Source organism: Galendromus occidentalis, unplaced genomic scaffold (genome assembly GCF_000255335.2).
Source record: "Galendromus occidentalis unplaced genomic scaffold, Mocc_1.1 scf7180000077116, whole genome shotgun sequence".
Classification (NCBI taxonomy): Eukaryota; Metazoa; Arthropoda; class Arachnida; order Mesostigmata; family Phytoseiidae; genus Galendromus; species Galendromus occidentalis.
In genome coordinates, this window is record NW_003805104.1 from 509,979 (window position 1) to 537,781 (window position 27,803).

Genomic DNA, 27,803 nt, shown 5'->3' on the forward strand with positions numbered 1-27,803 from the left:
ATGAAAAAATGTAATACTCAAAGTACGGATCGGATGAGCTACGATACATAAGCCTTAGGTGACGTCAAACCTCCGGAAACAGAAGACTTCGTACAAGCGCAGTAAGTAGTAAGAGGAAATTCCGTATTTCTTGCATCGAGCTCTCAGGTAGCACTTGATGACGACGGGGAGATCGTCGTTGAGAAAGTCGAAAGAGAAGAAGGCGAAGGAGAATCCCTCATCTCTTGAACCAAATACGACGGGAGGGGTGAAGGCCGGATAACAGGAGGGCACTGATTGTATATCGTCGAGCTCAATTGATCTGTCACCTCCAGGGTACAATAGGCTTCACTGAGAGCCAGAGTAGGCACAAACGTTTGTTCCGTCTGCAGAGGTCCGCCTTGATTTGAACATCCTAGGTTAGCCCACCCTCAGAGTTGCGTGTCCGCCATGTCGCACAGTTGATGAGTCTCAATGTAGGTTAAAAGGCCTCTGTACAAGAATTCATACTGATTCTGTGGAAGAGGAGACAAGGTAGTATCTCGTCAGCTCCGACATCCGGGGCAAGGGTATGGCGACGATCGTATGGTGCAACTTACCGCTGTTTGTAGCATACAAGGTCTTTGTGAGCGAATATGCCTCGTTGTCTGGAATACGTCCACCCGCTCCTCTGCCCTTAGCTGCTGGATAAGTTCGAACAGCGAGACGAATACTGAAGAGCGGTCGCCGCCGCCGCTGCAATGGATAACGATGGGACCGACTTCCCGGACTGGCCTGAGAGTGAGAGCTGTAGCCCTACTCATCTGGGCCGCGTCAATCACAGCAAGGATCGAGATGCACGAATCATAATCAATTTGCCCAATCCAGCCCTTGTGTTGGAATTGCGTGACTTGATGACCTTCTTGGGTCTGTAAGAAACGGAGACTCTGAGTCTGGGGTGCCTCTCGCAGTTTTTTTGTCCGGATTCCTTTCAATTCGGCTCGAACGATCGGGTTTTCCCTTTTGATGATGATAATGATCGATCACGAAAAAAACTCGAGGGAACATCATGCAAGGGATATAGACTCCATGACTCCTTCCACATCTATAACTCACTTTAGTGTTGAAGATTTCGAAATCTCTCCGGATGTAGAAATCATTGGCTTCTTCCTTGATGAATTTGACCTTCACGTATTCACATATCAGCTCCGAATTGACGGGCCAATATGGATGGCATTTGGTTTGAGTAGGTGAACAACCCAACTCACTGAGCATCACAATCGTGGATACACCGTGTTCCACGATCATTCTCCAGAAATCTACGACCGTCGTATCCAGTGGATCTTGCGTGACTATGAATGTCATCGATCTGTCGAATCCCTGAAATTCAGTCACCAGACTTAGAATCGATGGAGCTTCCTTGTTATTCGACTATTTTTACCACGGAATGGGCTCTGAGTATTCTTCATGCGCCGCCGCACAAACCTGTATGAAAGACGCATTTATGTAGGAGGAATTTTTCCTCGACGGCGATTCCGGCAGGACGAGCCGATTATGATCGTCTGAAAATCATTATCTCACGATAAAATGGTGGCCGTACGCATCAGATGAAATCATGGGTTCCTAATCTCTTCAATTCCTACATCGGAGCATCGAAAGTGGGTCAGACTTACAGGGCAATATGAAATTATATCTGTTTTTGGATGCGTGTACTTCGGACTGCCCCGCTTTACAGGGCTGAGGCTCCTCGATGACCTCCTGAAGTTTCTCGAATTCCATCGCTAGTCCGTCCTTTCCCTCGAGATTTGTCTTCTCTTTCAGCTGAAGGTAGTGGTCGCGGAGGTGGCCGATTTCTATCTCGGTGTCACCGAACTGAGCGTGTTCCATCAGCGCTCGATATATGAATTTGTATTGTTTCTGCAAGAATCGTCGGAATGATTGGGATGCAATCATCGCTACGATGGGGCGTTATTGATTCAACACGCAAGGGCGAACGACCAGTAAGAGAATGAGCTCACCGAGGTCTGCACGACACGCATTCTGTGATGACGTAGATAGGACACACAACTGAAGATGTCAACCTGGTCGCTACCATCAAGATCGTCGAGTAGCATATCGATTGCGACGAAAGTACCCGTTCTACCCGACCCGGTGGAGCAGTGCACGAGCAAAGGCCCCCGGTCCGGAACGAAGTGCTCATTGACTCGTTTGACAAAACGCATCACCCAGGTGGGCCGCTCGGGCACCAAAAAGTCTCCCCACGTCATGTATTGGAAGTGGAGTATCTCCCGTTCTTCCGTGACTCCCCCGGAAATACGATTTACAATAAATTTCCGAACTTTGAAGTCGGCGTAGTGCCTGACTGCGAGCACACCGACGATGAACTCCTTCTCGATTTCTTTGGCGCCCAGATCGGCCCAGTACGACGAGCATCTTTGTTTGCCGTATTCCTCGACGCCGCTTAGCATAACAATCACAGTAACACTTTGCTCCCAGACCATTTTCCAAAAATCGTATACTGTCTTGTCTATAGGTCCTTGGGCGCAAATATAGCTTTTCTTATTTCGGTAGCCTTCCACGATGCTCGCATTGATGTAGTCGGATCCGACCACCCCGTCGATCGGAGTCAGTTTGACTCGGGTCTGGTCGTCTGTGGAACACACGCAGGGGAAAAGAGAACATCGTGAGCAATGAAATCCAGACTTCAACAACAGTCAAGATACCGTCAAGAACATCAGGAAGAAATTCGTAATTTCGTGGTCTCGGAACTTACATGCTACGTGATCAGGATATTGATTCTTGAAGGCGTTCTCCGGCGCATCTGCCGTGAACGTTGTCCTATCTTTGAACTTATCGGGAATCAACTGTAAACCGAAAGAGCGTCTTACTGGACGAGCGGAACGAGCATGTTGCCAATTCGGAATCGATGTCTCGTGCCCCCGATCTCACCTCGAATTCAGCATTGAACAAGAAATCTCCTTGTGCCTGCCTCTTTAATACAGCTTCGGGGAGGTTGTGGGCTTTTATCGGCATCACACTCGGTAGACTTTCTTTGACACTCGCTGGAACGAAAAGTTCTCTCGTTATCGTGAGCCAAGATGTACAATTACGCAGATGACATTGAAATCCGTCAGCCTCTGTTCGAGACATTCGAATCAGCTGTTTCGACACGAATTTCAGCGCGATCATCGACGTTGTTAGTTTGAGTCGGAGTCGTTAGGTAGAGACTTCTTCTAGTAACTGGTATCGATCGAAGTCTCGAAGCCTCGGGAGATCGTGATTGGACTTCAGAGAGGGGCAGCCATCACCGAGGATAGAGAGAGGAAAGGACAGAGACTTCCGTGGATGGCTCTTACTACTGATAATGTTCAGCGGCATCGGTTTGAGGAACACATGACGCAGAAGAGTGGAGAGTCTCAATTCGGCGTAAAAGTGCCTGTCGTTGTCCAGCAGTTCCTCACCTGGGTCTGTGTAAAATTTGAGACTCTTCTTCCTGTGGAATGAAGGATCGAATTAGCTCTATCTGAATGCCCGACTAGAATAGAGTCGGAAATCAGCTCACGGAACATATTTGTCATCTCCGCTGACCTGATCAGGCAGACGAACACAAGGATCATGAGCACGACGAGTAAAACGCCAGAGAATAAAGTAGCAACGAGAGCTGCGGGGCCTTCGGAGACGATGGCAGTTCGATCTGCGCCCGTTTCAACAGGATCGAAGTATGGACTCTGTTGTGACAGGACAGTTCCGTTCTCGCCTCTGACGTGGACTTCTACAAATCCCGAATAATTTGTTTTCGAAGAGAGTGCTCCATCGTAGATCTCCCTGCCCTGAGAATGGCCATGGGAAAATTATTAGTTTCTCCGAGATCAAGACGCATCAAAGCTGTTTCGATGAGCTTCGCGGCAAAGGATCCATGTACGCAGGTACCTGATAAAAATTTGTAGCTCTCTGGTCTCCCGAAGACTCCCGACTTAATCTAAGCAATGTCCTCTTCCGGCGCCGATTACTAATATCGTCGATCGTTTGCATCATAATCTTCTGCTGCTCATCGCTGTTCTCTTGAGAATTCTTCTCAACCGAAATGTTTTTCTGGCGGGGTGGCTGCTTGGCTAGCAGAGCAGAATCACAATGAAAACCTTGTAAGTCGCCGAGTTGAACTTCTTCCGGTAGATCATCGCTGCGAAGGGAAAAGGAATCGGCTTATGAATAGGTCGACCTCTTGTTGAGATTCCGAGACTGCATATGTACTCTCTTTCCTTTGCGGTATAGGGCTTTTGATTTTGAAGCGATTCCGGATCATACATATCGTTTCTTTTATCCATCTCTGAGATTGTTCCTGTCCGGCTCGGAGCATACCTTGGGATCGCTTCGGCAACGTATGCGCCTATGTCTGATCCCGTCCGATGAACGGCTTCCCAAGAAGTTATATTCAATTCTGACTTGTCTCTCGGTAGCAGCCGGAAGACGTCGCCAGTCGGGAGTTTTATCAAAATTATCCGATAACATCTGGAAGACAATGATTCGTTCAGCTTGCCTTCCTTCTGCGCGTGATTTTCTCGCTCCGTGTCGGGAGCGATCATGATCGTGGAAAGTTCTTCGAGAAAACTTGACGGGACTAGAGTCTCGAATTGGAGTTTTTTCCACCCCGCGCTATTAGGCTCGAGTGATAGGAAGTCGAAGGAGACTTCTCGCAAATCGAGATGCTCGTTCGGGAGAATCATCGCTCGAGTCGGTGTACACTCACAAAACATCAGCCGCTCGCTCCGATATCCGAACCATGCGGAGCTTGAGTTGTTTGTCGTGGTCCGTTCGTTCCAGGGTGTACCGGGGGAGAGATGGAGGCGCTGAAATATGAAGACGCTCAACCGTCACGATAATTCATAAAGTTGGATCACGCTTCACGGATTCCAATTGTGAAATAGTCTCTCCACGGGTGGCTTAAGAATTCGGAATTGGCGAAGCGATATTGAATCTTGGGCAAAGTTCCTCTTCCGCAGCATACGGTTGCCCTCCCAGAGAGACTGATTCCCGTTGGTTGTCGTGAACCTCCCGGTGCGCCCTACGGAGCTCGACCGAGAGCTCTGTCTCGGAAGTCGAGTCGAATCATGATTTTCCCGACCGTCCAAGTCGAGTTTCGACGTTTCCCTTGGATCCTAGTTTCCCGCAGGAGCGTTCCCAGGATTTTTTTTTGGGGGGGGGCAGACTAGGTTTTCGGGGGGCCAGAGATCCAAAATGATGAGGTACCCTGTACTCCTGCATTACGCAAAAGGAATTTTCGGGGGGCCGACTGGCCCCCTTGGCCCCCCCCCCCTTGGTACGCCACTGGTTTCCCGCCCCGTTCACACTCTGGAGTCCAGGCAGAGATTTTTGCGAGTTCGGCCCGAACGATTCAGCCCCGTCGGGGAAAAACCACGTGCACTTGGAAAATCTGAAGGACGTGTATTCACTTGTAGGAGAACTCGATTGAAAGATTCCTGATTCGATTATCTCACCGATGGGTGGCGACACGCAAGCACTCCTGGCGCTCACACCGCTGAGATTTCCACATCCGGCTCTATTGACGGTGCAAACCCTCACTGTGTAATTAGTATGGGGTTTGACAGGAGCCTGGAAGACCGAAGGGAAATCAATGAATTCCTCTCGCCAGGAAATCCATCTATCCGGACGCTTCGCCGAAATGGAAGTTCGACCCGGAGGTGGAAAATTTTTAGACTGGGATCTCGGACCCTGCGTGACAGCATATGTATTTTATCGTGATGAATGGAGAAAATACCCGAAATTGGACGGTCGTTGCGTTCACTTCATGGGATTCGATAACTTTTTCCGTTTCGTACGCTCCCGTTTCGCGGCGGAACACCGCGTTGCCCTCAAATGTTATCTGTAAAGAGGGGAAACTCGTTTTCAGTGGGACAATATTTTCCCTTGAATCACCAGAGGAACTTTCCGACTAGAGTATTCTGATTTCCCATTCTGTGCAACTTCCGATCTCCAAAAGTCAAGGTCGCGTAGGATGAAAGATCCATTCATTCCGTACTCAACGCTCTGGTCACCCCTATATCTGGCACTACCACCGAGTTAGAGGCATGTATGCGGAACGAAAACAATTTTTGCCCCTATTCGAGCAGCGGAACATACTCGTGCACCTGGCTTCAGCGGAATTACCAGCAGGCCCTGCTGGAAATAATGATTAAGCAATAATCGGCCGTCCGGAGCCAGATCCGAATTTTTAGGTCAGTCTATGAGCCAATACGTTCATGGAAGAGACCTATTTGAACAATAGATGTGCGAGTGGCTCGCAGTGGCTTCCGGCAGATGCTCAGTTACACAAAGCTTCCCACATCCCTTGGCCACCACGAGATTCGAACGTTTACACTGAAGACACGCAGTCGGCCCGGCAAAAACATATACATATGTAAGTATGTTGGTACTTTAATGCAATGAGGTATCATCTCGATTATGGAATCCGGAGATCAGAAACTTTGTTCCTCTTGGGCTACGTCTTCCTATCGGCATGCGAAAGCGAAGTTCTTCGCCGAGTCTTCCCTGGTGGTGAACTCGAACCACTTTCATTGTTTGTTTTTTGAGTTGCTCCGCCGAAGGGGCTGGAACACGTGCTCATAATAATTGATGCCTCGAGAACTTCCGGACCACCCACCAATCCCTCATATATGATCATCATCGGAGGCGATGACCGACGCTCGAATCACTATCATTACGCTAGAAAAGTTCATGACTCTTCCCCGCGGGATTCGATCACTGTTGACAACAATAAGGCCTCGTGCTTCCTCGTGAGAAAAGAACGAAAGTCGTTAAAAGGACACTCGCGGATTTTACTAACATGTCGGCCAGAGCAGTTGACCATCAGAATGAGAAGCACGAAGAGGTGTAGCCAAGTTATCAGTGAAGACCGACAGAAAAATACATGTCGTCCAGAAAAAGAACGTTCGTTGGGTAATAGAAGCGCTTTAACCAGTCCAAGGTTGCCGACGCCCTCAGCGTTCCTCACGCAGAATGAAACTTCTAGCAATTAGATTTGGCATCTCCCGGCCAGGACAATAAGATCGCAACCGGTGCTCGTCTTGATTTCGAATTCTGGTTTCGTCACACTGATGAGCGGAGCGAAACTTACGGTGGAAGATCTCTCCACAGCTCCGGAGATCGAAAGCTCGGTTTTCTTCGGACCCCAACCGGGGGAATTTTACTGTGCGTGGCGTTCTCTGATCGGAAATTCTGGACGATCATGAATTCATAGTGCGGTTCGATATCGAAAAAAAAAACCAGCTGATTCCGCCCGGCTCCCCCGATTCTTTTGTGAGTCGATTTCCGGATGGGACCGAGCTCCGTTATCGGAACCGAACTGTCTCCGATTCAAATATGTTAAGATATTGGAAGGAGTGGAATCCGACCGATGTTGGAATGACTAATTTTCCGAATCGACGGAAGCTGATTCTCAGGCTGGTTTGACTTCTCGAGAGAAGGCACGCCAGAATCATACTGGTCACTTAACGGCTTTATCGAGCATGTGGAATGTTGCCAGGCCGATAGAAAGAGAGTCAGTGTTCGCTGGCTATTCATTTCTGGGTGGGCGAAAAACGAGAGAGGGGGCACAAAATCGAGACGTCGTCCTAACTATAAAGAGACGTGCGCGTATCAGAGAACCATTCAAGCGAACTCAGAGACAAAGAATCATGAAGGCCTTCATCGTTCTTGCTATCGCAGCTGCCACCGCGCAGGCTGGTCTCCTCGGAGGCCACGAGGCCGGATCCTCCGTCTCCTCCCGCTCCGAAGACGTAAGTCAAAGTGCTGTCCGCTGTCTTGATATTCACCGTCCGATACCGCTTGGGGCACGATCGGCGCTTCGCCATCGGACTTCCCGGATCCTGCCCGACCGATCTCAAGGGGAGAACGCATTTTCGTGGTCCCGACCGGATTCCCTTTAAACAGTGACGTTAGAGCACCATTTTTCCTACGACAGGGACTTGGAAACTACAAGTTCAGCTACAAGGAGCAGCACACCACCGGAGGATCTTTCCGTTCGGAAGCTGGAACTAAGGGAGTTGTTGTCGGTGCCTACGGTCTGAACGACATCGATGGAAGACAGCGACACGTCGAGTATGTGGCTGATGGACTTGGTTTCCGCGCTGCCATCAAGACCAACGAGCCTGGAACCGCTCCGGCCGCCGCTGCCGCCACCTCCATCGTGACCCCCGGCCTCGCCCCTGTTGTGAAGACCATCGCCGCCGCTCCCGTTGTTGCCCACGCCAGCTACGCCGCTCCGGTCGCTTACGGCCATGGCTACGGACACGGAAACGGTTATGGATACGGCTACGGACACTACTAGACGTACTCCCCCCGAAAGCTTCCTGGAAATCTGCTCAATCACCAAATATTCCCGCAATGACTCATTGCTCCCCCTACCCATTCGGACACCTGTCTCTGTTCAGCCCCTGTACAATTTCTGTAGAAGAACCTCTTATCTAATTCCGGAGTCAGATCGATGGGTCAGTCGATTCCTTTCGTACTGAATAAGAAAAAACTTGTGTACATTTTACCGAAAACTTCGCTTCGATCCTTCGTCTGTACTTGTGGATTCGAACATTTTCGAGAACAGAAAAGGTCTCATGAGTCATGAGAATCTTCTTGGCAAGGTTCCTGATCCTGCAACTCGGTGAGAGAATCAGCAACCCTTCGCTCGTATCGTGCTCATCGAAAGGAAACAGTTCGTCGGCAGACGGGAATGCAGAGTCGGCAGGTTGCGCTCGCTAATTCGGGAAAGTTCAGTTTCTGGAATCATCGGGGGTGAAAAAAAGATAGTGGTAGGCAGGTCTCACTGTGACTAGGCCGAAAACCCGAGCTATCAATCGGGCGCGAATGTTCGATCTGCCGTACGTCTTCAGGTGCATGAAGCGATAAGATCCGCGAAAGCCACCTGGTTGCGCCAGTGAATGTTTTACGCGAATAGTTGAGCCACGCAATCTCTCATGGTAATTGCCTCCGACACTAACAAATGCTCGGGGTGGGCAACTTTTAAGCAGCATCGATGCTCCCACCGCACCCGACTTTCCCAAACTGTTGTCGCTCAAGGCTCCCAGTATCCTGTATCCATCCCCGTCAAGGAGGGCCGGACATTCGAATTCTCGAGGGGGTTATCGATTTCCCACAAGATGATACTCAACACCGTATTATCGTCGCTAAGTAAGTTGGCCTCCCGATCATCATTCCGTCGGATCCTCTCAAGCTACATACGAGGACCGGGGCCGGTACTCACGTTGTATCCTTGGATGGTACCACGAGCTTCTTTCGGTGCTTTCCATGTCACCAAGGTATATGTGATCGTACGATCATCGTTAGAGAAGCACAGCATCTGAACATCCTCGGGAGCTCCGGCGGCTGTGAATTCGGAGATGTATATGATGCTTGGACAAAATGAATTTTCCAGGCTTCGAGAGTCGATATTGGAGCAATATATTCTGGAACAAGCTCCGAGGAAATCAATGGCGGCGCGCACTATACTCACTTCCGTCTGAAGTATTGGCTTCTAGCTGGTCCGACCAGTTTCCGCATCCGATCGCGTTGCAAGCTCTGACCTAGAAAGCAGATAAGGCGACCTTACTCCGAGCATTCCCCACGCTCCCGTGCTATCGGAGAGATAAGAATATTGACGCCTCGGCTGAGAAGAATTTAGTGACAACCAACCTGAAACGAATATGAGTCGCCGGGCGTCAGTCCCACGTAGACGAACATGTAGTTGGATCTCGTGCTGTTCTCGTTCGCTGGCATCGTTCGGTTTTCGTGCAGTTGTGAGTCGTGGAGTAGCTCAAAGTTGTATTGCGAAATATTTGCCCCGTTATTATGGGGCGGTCTCTGCCACGCAAATACGAGGGTATTGTTTGTCGTGGCCAGCAGGTGTACTTGATTGATCTTTGGAGGAACTGCAAAGGAACGACACACCCAAGTTTAGTTATTTTCCGGGAGCGATCTCTCGATCTACCCTCAAAGGCCGACCGCCCCTTTGAGGCATCTACATAGAGCGGTGGATTCCCGTCCAACTTCATTCGGAGTCCGCAAGGATCGCTCGATCCCGCTATGATCATCACATGGTTTTGCCTCGAGAGCCGGCGGGGGAGTTCGACCCCTCGAGCTATTCAGCTCGAAGAACTCTCGGCAGATATCATCATGTCAGAAGACACTGACATTCCTGTCTCTGTTCCTGATGACGTGATGTAATTGGCCACCACGCGAGCGATGACAAGCCTCTCTCTTATTCACTCACTCGAGTGGGTACTCGTTAAAGCAGTCGCTAAGGCAATCAGTTGATTGGTCAAACGAGCGAACGAGCCCGGGTCAGTCTTTTGACACGCATCGCGTAGTTAGCAGTGGATTGCTCATGGCGACGAGCGAATCTCCTTTGGTCCGCGAAGGCGACTTGGCGACGCCGACCGTGGCAGAAACAGCGGCCAAGCTCTACACGCCATATAATGAGGTAATATGACCGGGAGAGAAGGTATGAACGTCCACGCGGGAGCAGAACAGCGGCTCGGTGCACGTTCCTCATTATCCCCGGCCAGATTGGAGCGTGCGGAATGAACTTCGTTCCTCGAGCAATTCAGACGTTCGTATCCGATTACAAGTGATTTCTCTGCAACCGCCGCGCCGGCGCCGCTGTTCTGTTCTCCTATTCTTGGCATCGTACTTCTTTACACCTCCGGACGTACGTGCCCGCCGCCAGTGCCTTATTGGTCAATAAAAGACGGGAGACTGGAGTGCGTTTGTACAGTGAGTCCGTCAGTCCGTCAGTCCGTCAGTCCGTCAGTCCGTCAGTCCGTCAGTCCGTCAGTCCGTCAGTCCGTCAGTCCGTCAGTCCGTCAGTCCGTCAGTCCGTCAGTCCGTCAGTCCGTCAGTCCGTCAGTCCGTCAGTCCGTCAGTCCGTCAGTCCGTCAGTCCGTCAGTCCGTCAGTCCGTCAGTCCGTCACAGGTGGCTAACGCTCGTCGATTGCACGACTAATTTCGACGCCTCCGCTTGCGGCAAGATACGCCCTCCGGACACAAATCCATGCACCGACGAGAAACTTCATCGACAGCACGGGCGTTTTCGGTAGCTCGCTCTCCGCTCCGCAAACAAGGCCCGCGGGCTATCGCCGCGGAGTGAGCTCGCATATATTGTCCTTTACTCGACTTTCACCCGAAGTGGCGTGTTGGTCGGCTGGTAAGCGCGTCGAGCTTCTCAGATGCTAAACCTTCATTAGCCAAACGTCAACCCTAGACGAAAGAAAGCTAGTTCCAGTCCGGCTATGGGCGATGGTGTTCGGCCTAGTATGTCCCCGAAGCCTCTGGTGGGGATTCGGGCTCGCGGACAAATAACCGAAATCCACTGCAATGCGCGAAACCTCGGTCATCGAATCGACGACCGAAGTGTTCGGGAGCTCAGACTTCCCTCAGCGGGATTGGAGAAGATCGAACCGGATTCGGCGGGGCAGCTGATCCTCTCTCGGTTTCCCCGTATCGCAACGGAGTCGAAAAGCGGATTTCCATCGTGACCGGGGATATTCTGGACGATTCCCGTGATGGAAGGGGTCCGCCGAAAGGCAAGTCACAAACTCTAGTTCACAAAATCAGGGACCCTCGCCTATGTAATTATTCCAGCTAATGCCGGAGGACATGTCACTTCGGAAGCGATAAATCTATGGTTCTCACACGATGGCTTCGAGAGGATCGCTTGGCCTCCTGAATCACAGAAGTGTATTTTGCCCTCCTCAGTGTATGGCGAGCCGATCGGGCGGCCGACCGGTCAATCCGGCGGACACGGAGAACGCTCAATGTATGAATGAATGAACGAACGAACGAGCGAGCGAGCCGGTGGGCTTGCGCTCAATACCTCGGTGGGCGAATGAAAGAGACGAGATTGCAAGATTGGGGGAGGAACGCCAGTCCGACGGAGCCGTGTCGTAGATCAGGAATTCAATTCCTCTTAGCGGTGGCATAGCTATGCATTTCATTGTGGGAGAGCTCATGGGAAATCGAACAATTAAGACCAAAGCTCCGTATTAGATAAGGGTTCTATCCGCGCACTGTATTCCGAATGGCATTCGCGATTGGAAGTAAGAGCGATACGGACGGTCACAACGACGACGTCGGCGGCGAATCTTGTGCCTATGGACCGGCTAACTAATGGATTCACTGGAGGCGGCTGGCAGGAGAAAGGGATTTCTCTGGATTTCCTTACCATCGGGAGGCATGGTGATGTTTCGTGCGATCCATTCTCCTACACCGACGTTGTTAACCCCGGCCACTCTGAAGCCGTAGGTGACTCCAGGAGCGAGGTATCCGACGGTGTACGTAGTCGTGTTAGCGGGAATGGCGTTGTGAACGTCCAGCCAATCGACCTCCGCACTGTAGTTTTTCACTTGCAGGTGATAGCGGGCCACAGGCTGATTGTTGGGGAATTTCACTTGCCATTTCAGCTTGACAGTACGCGAGTCCTCTGCTGTCACCTTGCCGAAACCGAGTTCGGGGGGCTCTGGAAATGTAGAGCTTGATGAGATTCTGCCTCGCTTATGGCCGAGGGCGTACGAGGTTATGGACAATCATACACATGATATATGACATCTGTGTTTTATGTTCGCTCGAATCGATCGCTCACCAATCACTTGCACATGATGTGACGACATGGCGGTCATATTGTTCTGCGAGTTGTACGCATAGCAGAAGTACGTGGCATTTTGAAAGCGAGAAAGGTCCTCTAGGACGAGAGTGCTGACACTTGTCACCTCGTCTACTTGAGTCGCGTTGCTCACACTCTGTGCGTGAGTGTCATTGGTGAGGTTCCAGATGTTGTTGGCGGATGTATCAGTCTCATTGCGTCCCTGTGTCGACCACCATGAATTACTCGAATTCGATGGCAAGGGACCTCGAGACCACGCAAGGTAGATACTGTGGGGCCATGCGGTCACTCGGCACGTCAACGTGACATTTCCGTGTAGGGGAGGCTCGTCGAAATCAGACGAAACATCCACGCTCACGGGAACTGGAAAAAATTGAAGAATGTGAGATGGGAACGTGCTTTTGATTTTTTTCCATAACGTCTCATATTGCTTTTCTGTGTCACGGAGGAAGGACTCTTCGATGCAGTGGGCAGCATCGTACATTAGGGCGGGGCCGAGGGGACCGTGCCCCCCATCCCCCGGAACATCGCCTCGTACATGCAACTCTATGGGGATCATCATTCTGCCTCCCCCCGAAGAGTCATTGCTTCCCCCTCCCCCTTCCCCAAAAACGTGCTATATACGCCTCTGGCAGTGGAAGAGGGCATCCTGCGCGTCCAGAAAAAAGGTTTTGACGACAATTCATTCATAGATGAAACGGAGTTTTGCGTTTGGCGGGAGCGTCATCTCCTCATTGATCCTACATCATTTATTGAATTTACAGCCCTCCGATGTGGCTGGTCCTCCGAGAGCACAGCGTGTTCATTCCTCTGTCGATAGCTGAGCGAGACCTCTCGGAAGCCGAATAGATGGCCCGAAGATTCCGAGCTCTCCGAACCTTTCCCTACTGGGAATCGCTCCTTCGGACTTGGTCAGAAGTCAGAAGAAACGCGTCCCGGTCGGTCCAGACCAGAAAAAAGTGCCGATCAAGAAGTCAATCAGACCCCTCAAAGGAAGGAAGAGTCTTCCATGGACGCCCTCTGAATCGTCGAAAGCACGGCGCTCCGACCTAATTGTTAGCACGTGTCGGCCAACTCCCGGTCCAGGGGGGAGGTCGAGGTGTCTGGAGATCACATTGGAGCGCCTCGCGGCTGCTTTCTTCTCGAGTCCCTCCCGTCGCCTTTTGTCCCGTCCCGCCGACGGAGATCGGACAGTCGTGCACACTCGGCGGCTCGGAAAATCTCAGAAAATGTCGAAGAATTAGCTCGATGAGCGGCGATGGTACCTGTGTATGTATTTCAGATGGCGACCGTTGAGAGAAGCGTCAGACAGGGCGAGGGGGAACTTTTTCAGAGATAAGAACTTTCGCGGAAGTAGATCACTCGCGGGGTTCCTTGGACCATACAGAAATATTCTGAATAGACTTCGAGGCGTCTCGCTCTCGTTCTCGGGGAAAGAAAATCCATTTGTTGCTATGGAGATCAAAAGACGTCCTTGTTGGCATGTATCTGAAACTGGCTGAACGCGGAGTTCCCCCGACGCATCAACACGTTCTCTGTCGCTCGATGAATTATGCATTGGAATATCGTGATTCAACCTTTGTTCTCGCTTTGATTTCGAAGACGATCCGTCGAAATTCCCGGAAATTCTCTCGAGGCTCACGGAAGATTCCTCGGTCGCTCGAGTTCCCCGAAATGAGTTATTCATGAATCTCCTGGATTTCAAATCAAGAGGTCCTGCCCATCAGGACAGGATCGTCTACGAAATTTCCGTCCCAGAGTCGAGTCCTCACGGGGCTATTCTAATCCGACGAATCGGCGCTCTTACGGGTCCATCCCGAGGCACTTGCAAAAACTTCGCATCGCGACCAATGGAATTTCCAGGATGCGCGCTAATTTGATTGTCCCCAACTAAATACGGCCTCGTTAAGTGGGCCGCGGGGTCGTCTTACTTCCCTCCGTCCTCGTCCTCTCTTCTTTCCCGGCCCGCCTACTCGACCACCTCTTCTGTTTGAGCGTTGTGTCTTCATACACAATGGAGTGACTGATTTCTTTATTCGAGCTCCCGTCTGCGCCGCTACTGCTGCGGGAGCACAAGCGAAAGAAGAGACACGTAGAGAGGTTTTACTTTTGTGCATGTGTGTCGGGCAAGTGATCAAGAATCCGGCAAGATCCCGCAGCGTGTCTTCAAAGCGTGCGAAACAGGGGAGCTCTCGCAGCTGCAGTTTCAGCGCTTCTTCTTTGAGGCTATGCCCAGCGCACTACGTATGCTATTATTCCATGCAAAATGTCAAGAAGAGATGCAGCCTGGATGGAACGGCTTGGAGGAGAAGAATAGAGCAAGTGCTCCTGCTGAGAGCCAGCTCCAGACCGCTGAGTGCTCTACAGCTCTCGCCGCATGTTGTAATGACAAGCTCTACTTCCTGAGCTCGTCTGATATGACAGAGATTTAAACCCCTCGCCTCTTGCAGCAGTTTTTCGCTCTCGCTCGAGCGGTCGTGCTTCGACGATCCGATGCCTACGGAGACGTGCGTTCACAGTTCCCGCGTTTTTTGCCTCAGAGTTTCATGAAAGACGATTCCAGATTCTAACTTTATTCCGAGTCGCCTCATTCCTAAATATCATCCAGTGTTTTTTCGTCACGAGCTGCGTTCCAGTGCAAGGCATGGACAGACAATCCGGAAAAACGGGTAGCGCAACCCGAAGTTTCAGGAGCGTCCCCATGCGGTCCGGGTCGGAGCCCGAGTGCTCCGAAATAACGAACGGAGAATCGAACGGCTGAGCGGTAAAAAGCAAACGATCCCCGTTCGAGTCCCCACGGATCGAATGCGAGGATACATCACAGACTTGTACCTAGATTGTTGCCGTCGTCTGAGTTGTCTCTACCTTGTGTGTCGTTCGTCAGCAATCATATTTTCCTGGAGCATGGAACGTCAATCGCTCAGGAAGCTTTGCAAGCATCCGAGTAGCGGAAGCATCATCACGGGGGATCGTGGCATCCGTTGTCGTCGTTTCCCCTCCGCCGCGAACATCTCGAAATCAATGGGGAGGCATTCTTCAATAAGACGAGCGGAAAGCTTTCCGTCTGCTACACTGAGCGATTCTCCTCGTTCCTCCGTCTCTTGCGCTGACTTGGTGATTCCTCTACCGGCTGCTTTCATGAATGTACCTCCTTGCCTCGGCGGGCCCCCCTCGCGGTTGTATGTTTGTGACGGAACGTTCATTGATTTGTCGAATCGATCGAGTTTAGGGTCGAGCAGAGACTTGAAACTGTACTCTCGTCGAACGGATAGGCAGTATGTGTCTCGCGTATTCGTTCCCGCAAATCAGCGCACTAGAGGCTGAAGGATGATGACTCGAATTCGATTGCGGCGATCGGTTGGAGAGAGACGTTGCTTCACAGCGAATCCTCACTGCACTCATTCGATGCGTGCTCTCCGTCGGACAGAACCCCCAGACAGTCGCAAGGGTCGTCCGTCTAATAAGAAGACAATTGCTTGTTAGCAAGAGTGACACAGCTACATGTTTAGGCTTGCTCGGCTCCTGGTTCAGTCGCGAATCCGTCGACCGAGCCACCGATCGGAGAAAGGCCTGATTAGGCTTCGGCGAGAATTTCGCATCTCTAGCTCGATGATTAGGCAGATCCCCGCCGACTAATCAACAGCTGGATAGCTCGCGAGGCGTCAGCCGCTGTATCGGTCGAGCGACGCCGGGACGAGTCAGTCAGCAACCGATGAAGCAAGAGGTCGACGGAAAGGTCTCCTCCAATATAAAAGATCGCTCGTTTGCACATAGCGTTTGCTTCGGCAGATAGCGCCACAGCCAGAAGATGCCTCTCCAAGATGTTTGCAGATACTTTCTTTGCTTATTGCTTCCCCACCGATACACGCACCGTCTCCCGTATCCGATCTTCTTGGCGGTCTCGGTGAACGATTGCATATGAAATAGTTTGTGGGGAACCTCGGCCGAGAACCGCACGACTGCGCTCCACGTTTCACCGAATATCCGAAACGTTTCTCCTCGGCTGAGACGGATCTCTCTGGATAGTCTTAGGGGGGTCGATCGAGTAGGGAATTCATCACTCAATCGGAAGCAGATCTGACGGAGTCACCCACTGCAGTTATGAACTGTAAAGTTTTCGATGAGATTGACCCAAGGACATCGTATAGGTGGGTCATGAAAGAAAAACAAGATGAGGTCGCGCTTCCGGCTCTTGTCTTCCATCAGCAAACGGGAGAAAGCGTCAGAATCGGACGGATTTTGGGAAGGGAAGGAGGAAATTTCTCCGAAACTTCACCGTTTGCAAGAAGTCGCAGGAGCAGCCAACCAACCGGCGGCGGAGCGAAGGAGAAAACGACAGTTGCGTAGAACGAGGGAAGCACCGACCGTCCGTCCGTCCGTCCGTCCTCATGTCTGTCCATCGGTCGCTCGGCCTGTACATCCGTCTGTACGTACGTCCGTCCGTCCGCTCGCTCACTCGCTGGGCCGAGAAACTCAGAATGGGTAATGGTTTGGAATGCGAGGATGGCTCTTGCAGACTGACTGGCTGGTGAGCTGCCGCGGCGGCTGCAGGATGTGAAACCCGCCCCCAACGGAGGAAACGAACAAACGAGCGGGCCGGCCGCTCGGCCTGCCGACGAGGGGACGAACGAGAGCACCAGTGTGAGAGTGAGCTGACGGAAAAAAGGCAGAGCGTTGCGGCGACGGCAACTTCCGTGCGTCTTTCCAGCCGGCCGGCACCGCAGCTGCGGATCGACGCTCTCCAACGGCCGTTACGATACCCGGAGGATGGTAAGCCGCCGACATCGACGCGATCAATTGAAGAACTGACTAACACGAACGAAGCACGGGCTGTGAGAGGGACACGAAAACATACTCATAACACAAGCCGACATGGGGCAAGTTACCAAAAGGACACTGAAGCCAACGCAGCGGCGGGCGGAAAATATGTGCTCCGAATGTCGTTGTGATTCTTATGCGCCGGTCCCTCGCGGACGCTTGCTGCGCTACTTTTTGTTCCGTTCTCATAAATGTGATACCTTGTCCAGCCTTTTCTGGGCAATGAGCCGCTTTGTTTTCCCCGGCGAGCGCTTTCGTTCCATGGCCCTCCCTTAGGTTTTCTTCCGCTCGTCTTTCCTTGGACTGGTCCTCCTCATTCTCCCTCCTTCGGTGCAGAAGGAAATCTCCGAAGTGTTGTGGTTTCGGTCGCGGTGGAGCATCGAGGAGCTCCCGAGCACTTGGCTGCGGTGAGCGGACGGCTCCGCGTGGCGCAAGACGCCGATCTTCGTCCGAGATGCCCACGCAGCCAGGCTCCCTCTTTTTTGCCCGCTAGATAGTCGGGGATAGACATGGCTAGCAAGCTCTTTTGCTCGACCGTTTTGCCGTCGCTGCTATCGCCGCACCGTCTTGATCCGGACCCAGCAGGGTAGAAAAGTGACTTCGTGTAGGATATTGAGCTGGCGTCTCTTTCCCCGCCCGCAAAAACTTCACCTCTGCGTTGCTCGAACCGGAACGAAAGTGAGCGGACAATGTGGCCTGGACGCTGGTCACTGAGCCGCGGCCAAATCAAAGCTGCCAGACAAAGTGAGCTGGAACGAGCATAAGGCACACTCGCTTGTTCCTCCGCACGTTGCATCTTCCCGGAGGGAGAAACTACCTTCTTCGGGCTCGAGATGCGGCAGCAGCTGCCGCGGTGACGGCGTCGTACATATTATGTACATATGTAGCCGGGCAAACCACCAGTCAGAGCGCGCATGGGGTAGGGATGGCAGGCAAGCGAGCGATCGAGCAACCGACCGACCGATCACCCGACTGCCGAGCCTAGCGGCAGAAAAACAGGCAAACGTCATCTCGACATCTTGGCAAACGTCTAGCCATGGACGGCGCACACGCATGAATATGCGAAGACGCTCTGCCTGATGTCAACACGGATGAATGACCTGATGAGAAGAGTGGGAACAGAACAGTCGAAGGGCTTGACTCTTAAACTAAGGGTACACTTTCAATTCCCTTCGATGAATAATATTTTCGATTGAGGCCGAGGGACCCTTGTTGCCGGACGTTTCACTGGGGATAAGCTGCGAGTTCTGGCGACACGAACATGGCTCCTTGTGTTTGAGCTTTATTCTAAAGTATCATTAAATATTATTTGTCAAAAAAAAATATACAAGGAGGCGCCCGACGTTTATGGAATGCCTGCGTACTTCGAGCTGCCGTCTGTCGAAGAGTGCCCGCACATTGGGGGCTCTCGCATTTTGTGCAAGAGGTGCATTTCTCCTCGTGGAGTCGACTGCGCGGTGCTCGCGCAGGAGGCAGCGTGGATTCTGCTCTTGTCGCCGACGAATCCGCGAATCCCCAACGCGACGTTCGTCTATCGTCGTGCGAGTATCTTCCCGAGCTCGTGATTCGGGGATTATCCATCATCAAGGATACAGGTGGACCAGTAGTTCGAAAGAGCAGAGCTGGGCGAGAGACCACGCGACGCCTGCACCCGGGCCGAGACCGAGTAAGGCTCTCATTTTCGCCCTCGTGCTCCCCGCTCGGAAAAGTTCACTCGTTTCTTTTTTGTCGTTTCGCTCCCCGCGACAGCTGCTTGCTCCTCGTGTCGTCGTGGAATGCGTGTTTCGAAATTTTTCTCGGCTCGAAATTGCGTGCTCTGTGAAAAACCTGACTGAGGATACGCGGCTCTCATCGTCGGATGTTTCCTCGAGGAATCCCGACATCTAATTCGAAAAGAAAGGATCACAAGGGAGGCGGCAGTGGATGCAAAGACAATCAAGTCTAGGTCTCCGGTGCAAAACAGAGCGATGGAAAAGAATTCAGGAATGCGAAAGGGGGACCATGGAGGAAGGAATGAATTCGATTAAGAAATATGAATATACACTTCCAGGAAAGAGCTCGACGTCCTCAAGATCCGGCGGATCGCTTAAGCGCGTACCGCTCAACATCTTCATAGTGAACGAGGAACGAATATCCTGGTCATATTTCCGCTGAGAGAGAAGGCGGATGGGCCGGAGTGAGATGAAGAACGACGAGAACGTGTACGAGGGGTATAATTTAAGTGTGAGACATCAACTCATCTCTTGGCTCGGCTCATTCTTTCGGATTGTGCTTCCTCAGCGCATCTCCTAGGAAGACGAGCATGTCGACGATAGCGGCAACGAGAGCCATGACGGCGACAACTGCCGCTTGCGCTGTCTCTTTCCGTCTTTTCCGCCGTGGATCGAGTGTGAAGAGCGCGAGCCTACGAACGATGCTCCTTGCGTCAGCGCAGTTCATGGCCCTCTGAGAAAGAGCCTTCCGGTATGTATTCGCATCGACCTTGTGCATGAGAATTGGGGGAGGAGGAGGACAACGCCAGATTCCGATTGTTCAGTGCAATGATCGAGAAGTTTCCAATCATTTTACTAATTTTTTTATTCAGAGGGTTCTTAATGGAAAGCATCCGCTGATAGACGAAGTCCGCGCAGTCAAAACAGATTTGCGGATCGAATAACGGTGTCGCGAGGAGGTCTTCGTTCTTCAACCAAACGGGGGCGAATTCGTCCTCCTTGTGAATTCATCAAGGACAGATGGTAAACAATGATAGGAGTCTCCGATCGTAGCAGAAGCCGTATGTAAAACCAAATCCCTACGCCGGGAGTAGCGCTTGAAGACAGAGGGCACCACATCGGGGGAAAGGTGAAGAAAGAGCTCGAGGAGGCGCGTCTTCATTTTGACCCCCTCTCCCCATCGCTAATTTGGCTCGCCCCCGCGTGCCCCACTCAAGAAAAATATGGAAACGCACTAGTCGCCTTGTCGACAAAGAGGGGGAGGGAGCGGAGTGCGCCCGCTGGAACAATGATGGAATGATTTGAATAACAGTGAGTTCGTGCGAAGAAAAGACAAAAGCCGTCTCGCTCTCCTGCTCTGAACGTCAACTCTATGATAGAAAATCGGAGGTGTATTTGACACTGGCGGAGGGAGGTGCTACTGATTGAGTGAAGAAGATTAATCGACTGGGGCGGCTTTTGTAGCACAATTACCCATCGAGAGATCATCAGCGGAACGCGGCGCCCACAGCAAAGAAAGCTCCGTCTTGCTTTCTCTCGCCACGTTTGCCCGGCTCGAGTCCGCTGTTCATTCGTTTAAAGTTGAGCCGCAACAATGGCTCAGATTTCACTTCTTGCCGAGGAACGGCGGGCAGGCGGTCCCGACGACCGACGCTGCTGGAGGACGGAGACCGTGGAAGTTGTGCCGTGCACGACACCTTCGTTCACACTCTACTAAGTAAGCTGCGGTGTGTCTTTGTGAGTATCTCCGGGAGAGGTTAGAGGAACCGGTCGAGGGGTGTCAATGTTCGTTCGTTCCTTGATTCGCTCTGAGGAGATGGCTTGCTGGCGGTGAGAGTATTTGCTTGGCTGGGCGCTCGGTCGTTCCGTCGGTTGCTGGCTGGCTTGCTTGCTCGGCCGATCGTACGTAGGTTGGTACAACGAACCGACCGATCGCTCTACCTTCAAGCTCGATTTGAGCTCAAATCGTCCGCAAATGATCGAGATGATTGAATTTTTCGCATTGAAAAAGTCATCGTCTCATTACTGCTGGCCCGAGGGTGGGAGGAGGGACGGCCGCGCATTCTTTTGCTCGAACGCTTTGTGCTCACCCCGATGACGTTCTTCGCGCTACGGCTCTATTGAGCACGGAATGTCAAGTTCCCCCGAGGATCCGGGGCTTGAATACAGATTCACTACGACGGTGTTTGAATGTTCATTCTCTCGAAGACTCGACAATCTCTATTTCGGGTTTTCTTCCACAAGATGTAGAATGCGATGTTCGGGCCTGCGTGCCGAGACTTCTCCGACATCTCCCGGCAAAAGCGCGTCGCTCACACGGTTTCTCGTTCTGCTTCCCGAACTGTGAAAAGCGTAAAAGCTCCTGGAACGGTTCTCCCTCTTGCCCTAAATGCGCGGTAGTCGGGAATATTCAAGGAGACAGGCTTAGTTGGCTGCGAACGACCTCCTGAGTACAGCGCATTCCCGTATGAGGTCTCCTCTGCTTCGGGAGCAGCCAAGAGGTACTACTATGATTATTAGGACCCCTGTTTTTGAGCATTTATCATTTTTCATTGATTATTAATTATTGAACAAAATTTTATATTAATTTTTTTGTTACAATTTTCCCCGTTCGTTTCCAACGAGAAGGAGAATTTGAAAAAAAAAAATTGAGATATTAATCAATGATTAATAATTAGGTAATGAGAAAATTATGAATGCCACCACGGGCTATAATAATTGGTACTATTGATTTTATTATTATTATTATTATTATTGTTACTCACCATAAACGTTGAAACTGAGCTCTTTCTTGTAGATAATCGAAGTGTTCTTCTCTTCGGCGAGACACTGGTACACTCCCGTATAATTACGTTCGGGACAAGGAATGTGGAGTTGAGCGATGTCCCCGTCGAAAGAGGTGTTCACTCCGGGAAGCTTCGAGGCATTCTCTCCTCGAAACGACCAATAAACCTCGGTCTTATTTGATCCCTGTTTGTCTGTCAATCGGCAGACGAACGTTACCGGAGTACAGTTTGCCACGTGTAGAGGATTTTCATTGTCGATATCGATTGACAGCGCATCTGAAAACAATAAAGCAGATTAAGTCATATGTTCCGCTCGACTTTGCCAAGTATCGTTTTGTGATTCAATTTCGAATCGATTAGGATATTTCCGTCATTCTGGACCATGATCTCTCCATTTCGAGACCGCGAGACTCCATGAGGGCATGTATTTTCCCACGGAACGCTCGATAATTTGTCGTTGAATTTCCCACCACACCTCATTTATTTCCTTTTATTTCGAATCAAGCCTTCCGAATGTAGAGGTAATGTCCAGCCTCTGCCAAGAAGGACGTCAGGCGCCTCGGTGGAGCTAATCTCGTTTCGTTGCTGCTGCTGCTGCCGCTGTCCTTGCGACTTCAAACTTGACGTGGCTTGACGATCGGGTCGTTCTTCTCCCCCTCTCCATCCGTTCGCTCGCTCCTTGACCGCTCTGAACTAGAACGAAGCTTCCGGCGAGTGGGCAAACCCGCGTGGACCTGATTGGTTCGCTGTAATTGGCTGCGCGGCTTCCGTCCGATGGCCAATGTTCATCTCGAGCCCATCGATGGCCGCCTACAATGTGGACGACCGGCCGGCCGGCTGGCTGGCTAGACGTCCGCTCGTTTGACTTGCGGGTATGCTTGCTTCGTTTTCTCCAAGCGGCTCGCTCAACGACGTCCACGGTTGGTCAGCCATCGTTTGCAGACTTGAGGGATAATTGTGCCGAAGGCAGAGCAGACGACGCGACCCGAGATCGCTCGCCCGACTCACTGGGTTCACTTGGTGATTGCCGCTTGCAGTTGACATGCAGGCCGGTCCGAGCTCTCTCCGCCGTCGGCAGAGGAGGTCGGCGCGACGTGGCATCGTTACCGGAATGCCGAGTAGGGGAATGTTCCCTTTTGTCTGAAATTTCCTCGCTGATATACTCGTGTACCATGATATGTGGAAGTGTTTACGACTTTCGTTGGTCGGCCTACACCGTTCCTCTCATGCAGCTGCACTGAAAAATGTAACAGCTATTCTCGGGTGTGGGATCTTCGTCGCAGCAGACGCACCGGCGGCGTATCTGCTCAGTTCCCTACTGTTGATACTGCCGTTACTGTCGGTGGTGATGCCGCTGCGTTTGATGTCGCTTCCATGGGGAGACTCCGGCCGGCCGACCGACCGATACCGAGTCTCGCGGGGATGTTTGCTCGATTTGTCCTTAGGCCTATCTGAGCCCGGCCTCCTGTTTTCTGACCGCCCCTCGACGGCAGCCCCTCGGAGGGCTGCACTCCGTGCTCTTTGAGGTCACAGTTCCCCTCGCTGGGGAACAGTACCGGAAGAACGGACGCAAAGAGGAGCGAGGGCCTCGAGTGGAAGAAATGGAAGAAAGAGAGCGGGTGGCGGGGAGTCGCCGCCGCGCTCCAAACATACGACCGACGCGACTTCAACTCTTCTCGGAAGTGGTCGATACGGGGTCACACGGTCCGGGGAGAGCATTTTGAGTGAACTTTTCCCGGGACTGTTTGATTCGTTGAGGAAATCGAATTCACGGCATTCCCGGAGCTCACCATCACGAATCGCATCTGGATCTCGTATCGGAAATCCGAAGGTTAGGCTATAAGCCTCCGGTGAGGAATAGCCATTCATTCCTCATTTCTCTGCTGTCATTTTCGATTCAAGCGAGGGCTGATCGTTCCCGCCAGGGAGAAGCGAGGATGTTTCATGACTCGGGGGCAATGGGCCGAGCGGGTGACTTCTCAGAGGAGTACGTGCTCGCGCACGAATTAATGCATGCGTGCGTGAATATGTAGCGCCGACCAGCCGTGGTTGAATTAAAAGTCCGGACAGCTCGGAGTAAGCTTAGTTTCCGAAGAAGCATATACATATATATCATACATCAGGCACAGAATTAACACGATGCATGATGGCTGCTACTAAGTGAGTAGTAGTAGTCGTCGGCGGCATGTGGTCCGAATCTCCGAAGGGACGTCGAGGTACGTGACGAAAGTTTGAGCTGTTTGCTCGAGATTCCACTTACTTAGTAGGCCGGTCACGCGTTTAAATCATCACTTCGCAAAAGACGATCCTCTCTGCTCGAACAATTCTTTTCTATTCATCAGATGACAAGCTCGGCGGCAATGGGTGCCCTACAAGCTCCTTTGCTCTCGGATTCTCGGTCTCGTTCGCGTTCCGATTCCACGGCATCCGAATTCTGTTCCTGACCGCAATTTTAGAGGTGAATGAGCATTTTGGATCACGCTCAGATCGTTGCCATCGAAAGTTCGCGGCCGCTCCGTGCTGTTCCTACTCTGCCCCTGCGAGCCTTTCCCGACACGTTAACGTTCCCATTAGGACGAAGTCTACGATAGAGCTGGCGTCATGAACCTGAATGCGCCTTCTTCCGTCCGAGCACATGATAATAATTCTGAAAGAGGTCCTCGGGATGAGAGCGCCTATCCCGAATGTCTCAGACCTCCGAATAACCGAATAGGGACTGAGCCTGTGGAGCGACAGGCCATCTCTCCGCCAGATGTGGCGGGATTTCGTGGATTGCTGACAACGGGGGAATAAATCGAAAAGCCTCGAACGGGGCTTCCCATGTTCCATCCATCATCTGTCCGAACTGAGCGGTAATTCCCTAATGAGGCAAGGTGAATTTTTCTCAAGTCCGAGGTGCTCTCCCGAGGCAACTTCTAGGGAGCTTTAGTTTCTGTGTCGGAGTCGGAACTATCGAAATCGAGATTTTTCGAACATCTTCTGCTTTTCTCCATCTTTGCCATGAAAACTCAATTTGCAGTGAATAAAACCCAATTCCTGGCGGGAACCGGCCGGTATCAATGCGACGAGTTTTCGTTCTGTATTTTTCTCCAAACCGAGCTGGTGATACGTCGATACTCGCGCAAGATTCAGCCACCTATCCGCGGCGCCCGGGGATGCCTAAGCGAAGGAACAAATGCGTTTCGACTGAGAAGCATGTCCAGTGAAAATTCCGACGCTTCAGCATCAATCCGCGCAAAGTCCCGGCTCTCAACGAGAATTCCCTCTCAAGCCACCTCTCGGATGTCACGTTTAGGAGCTGTTTTCGGAGGAAGATTCTACACCGCTCAGTCCTGCGAGTCATGAGCTCATGAAGTACTACCACTCCAGAAGAAGACTCATGAAGAGATGCTCTCGGAAGCTTTCGACGGAGCTAAGCATTTCCCACTCCAGGGCTTGGATGTCAGGCTAGCGAACTGGGAAGTGAAAACCTGGAGTTTAAGGAGGCACCCTTTCCCCCATCTAGTGAATGAGACCCGCGCCTAGGGTTTAAAGCACGCCGCGAGGAGGACGACAGCCGAGAACCAAACCCATGATGGGGGAAGCGGAACACCAGGTACTGGGGGGGACGCGCTTGAGATAAGTCGAAAGCGTCCAGATGAGACGAGTGATGGCAAACATGCGGCTTTCCAGCCATCTCCGCTAATCGTTCGGAGAGCTTGCCGCCTGTCTTGCCTCGCTTCCATTCCGCTTGTTTGCTTGCCTGCCTGCCTGCAGGTTCTGCCTCCAGCCGACGATCCGACGCCTGCCGTGAACAAGATACTGGAGGAACGCACTGCCGTCTTTTCGAGCGGCGGGTGGAAACCGCCGAGACTGCTGTATACTCGGGCGCTCGGTATAGAGTCTAGTCTCGCTGTTCGCTTGATCGGGCTCAGCACGTTTTTTACGTAGTTCCAGCTCTAACGAACAGCTCTCTCGCAAGCCGCTAATGCGTGTAACGCAGTAGAGTGAGTCAGTGCGACGTCAGGAGAAAATTGATGAACGTTGACATATCGACCCTTTTTTCCACTTCGTCCGCTCCCGCTCAGCCTCTCGTTCACTCAGCCCCCCGTCTTCGTTTCGACAGAACTGCGGGATAGCCCTAAGCGCCGTCACCTTATCCACGTTGAGCAGCTAGCTGACGAGTGAACTCGCCAGCTCGGAACCCAGAACTCGAGCGAATGAGAGGACAGGCGGCCGTCGGATAGCGACTGAGCTGAATCTACAGTGAGTTGACTCTGAGCAATCAGAGTCAATCGACAATGAAGCGATGGAGGCGTAGCGTGCTGAAATATTCACTCGGATCCGATCGTCGTCGAGGAGCATCGTCGGTCGTAGAGAAACGGGAGGAGATCCGACTATCGGTAGTGGATCGTTCGTTCCTCCCTCCCTGGATTCGCGGTTTGCGTTCTCCGTCGATCGAGCGGGCGCTTCCCATCGACCGCGTGAGGCGTGTCACCCGTATTCATGTGATCACGCCAACAAAGCAATCGATGGAGCCAACTGTGAATCTTTGCTTTTATCCGTACCCACCTTCCCTGGGAATCGAGAGAGCTCTCTTGTCTGAACTTTCTCGAGTTGCGGGCTAACGCAAATATGAGTCGTTCTCCGACGGTGTCCCCCTCCCAATCTTATTTTTTCTCCGCTCTACAGTATGTATACGAACAATCGCACGAGAAGCTCAGTCGACTTCATAGGTGCCCAGAGAGAGGAGACGCTCCCGTTTTACGTGGGGGGAACGCGACGGTCCCAGCATCGGCGTCGCGTGCTTGATTCTTCCCACCCCTTCAATGGGAATAAGACGTGTCGGATGCCCGTGTCGACGACAGCCGGCCGGCCGACGTCTATCAAAATGTGCTCCTGACCAAGAGGAGCAGTGTATGACGATCGCGATGAATAAAAAGACTGTCGACGGAATGATGACTGGTAATTGCCCGAATGGCATCAATAAATGGCTCGTTCATCTCAATCAGTCACCGAATACGGCTCCAGCGGAACGTTCACACGCCGGTGCTCGCTATTGAGGTGTTCCGTGCTGTCTCTCACCCACTCGGTAGGTCTCTCCCAAGGCTTTTTGCCAGGCGCTCGCCGCCTTCATGGAGAATTCTCGCTTATAGCTCATTCATCCTTATCCTCGCCAGGAAATATCGAGATTTTTCACGCATCCACGCGGGAGTCCGTGGGAGGGCTTATTTGCCGACCTTCTCCTCGGGATGAATCAGCATATCCTGGTGAAAGATCATTTCTCTTCAACGAATCTCGAGCATTTGATCTTCTCACTCAGTGGCAAATCAAGGGTGGTGGTGAAGGGTCTCGTCCGGGGAAGTGGACGGCATTTATTCCCTCGGAGCAATGGCCATCACTTTCAAACGCTTGCCATGTAAGGTTTCGATTGCGAACGCCGTGATGCCGTCCGAGTCGCATGGGATTCCTTCCGATTGGAACCCGAGGGTCTCCCTGCAAACGACGCGACGTACAGGCTGAAGGCTTCAAAGGATCGGCCTTGTCCTGCTCTTGAACTCGTCGTTGCCTCGTTCTCACGTCACGAGAGAAACTGAGAAAGATGTCGACTAATCGGATCTGCTCGAAGAGCAGGCCAATCATTCGATTATCCCTTGAATTCGATGACAACCCAGCAGCTTCTTGCAACTTGTGGTGAGGACTCCTCCAACCGGCTGGAGCTCGACTCGAGAGCTCTCTCGCTCGCTCGCTCGCATGCTTAGTCCTGACGTAAGCTCACTACTCGGCGGAAGCGACTGTCTGGACTTTATTTACTGTCGCCCAAGGCGCAAAGTTTTTAACCCCGCTGGTCCGTGCGGCACGTCTCCAAAGACATCTCTGGAGTGA

At 51.9% G+C, this 27,803-nt stretch overlaps 2 protein-coding genes across 2 annotated transcripts; one reads left to right on the top strand and one right to left on the bottom strand.

Annotated features, from left to right (window-relative positions):
* Nucleotides 1-124: 124 nt before the first annotated feature.
* On the bottom strand, nucleotides 125-22,362 carry Ptp69D (Protein tyrosine phosphatase 69D). The gene is made up of 22 exons (XM_018638592.1): nucleotides 22,320-22,362; nucleotides 21,918-22,214; nucleotides 12,602-12,985; nucleotides 12,185-12,478; nucleotides 9,658-9,893; nucleotides 9,479-9,548; nucleotides 9,230-9,351; nucleotides 5,735-5,839; nucleotides 5,454-5,568; nucleotides 4,706-4,805; nucleotides 4,318-4,467; nucleotides 3,889-4,138; nucleotides 3,547-3,788; nucleotides 3,315-3,451; nucleotides 2,908-3,020; nucleotides 2,732-2,822; nucleotides 1,977-2,608; nucleotides 1,632-1,875; nucleotides 1,444-1,520; nucleotides 1,075-1,338; nucleotides 579-887; nucleotides 125-494 (listed from the first exon to the last, which is right to left on the bottom strand). The coding sequence occupies exons 1-22, from the start codon at nucleotides 22,360-22,362 to the stop codon at nucleotides 411-413; spliced, it is 4,359 nt and encodes a 1,452-aa protein (XP_018494108.1). The 3' UTR covers nucleotides 125-410.
* On the top strand, nucleotides 7,650-8,511 carry LOC114828084 (adult-specific rigid cuticular protein 15.5). The gene is made up of 2 exons (XM_029110808.1): nucleotides 7,650-7,751; nucleotides 7,937-8,511. Exons 1-2 carry the CDS (start codon nucleotides 7,650-7,652, stop codon nucleotides 8,300-8,302), a joined length of 468 nt encoding a protein of 155 aa, XP_028966641.1. The 3' UTR covers nucleotides 8,303-8,511.
* Nucleotides 22,363-27,803: the final 5,441 nt, after the last annotated feature.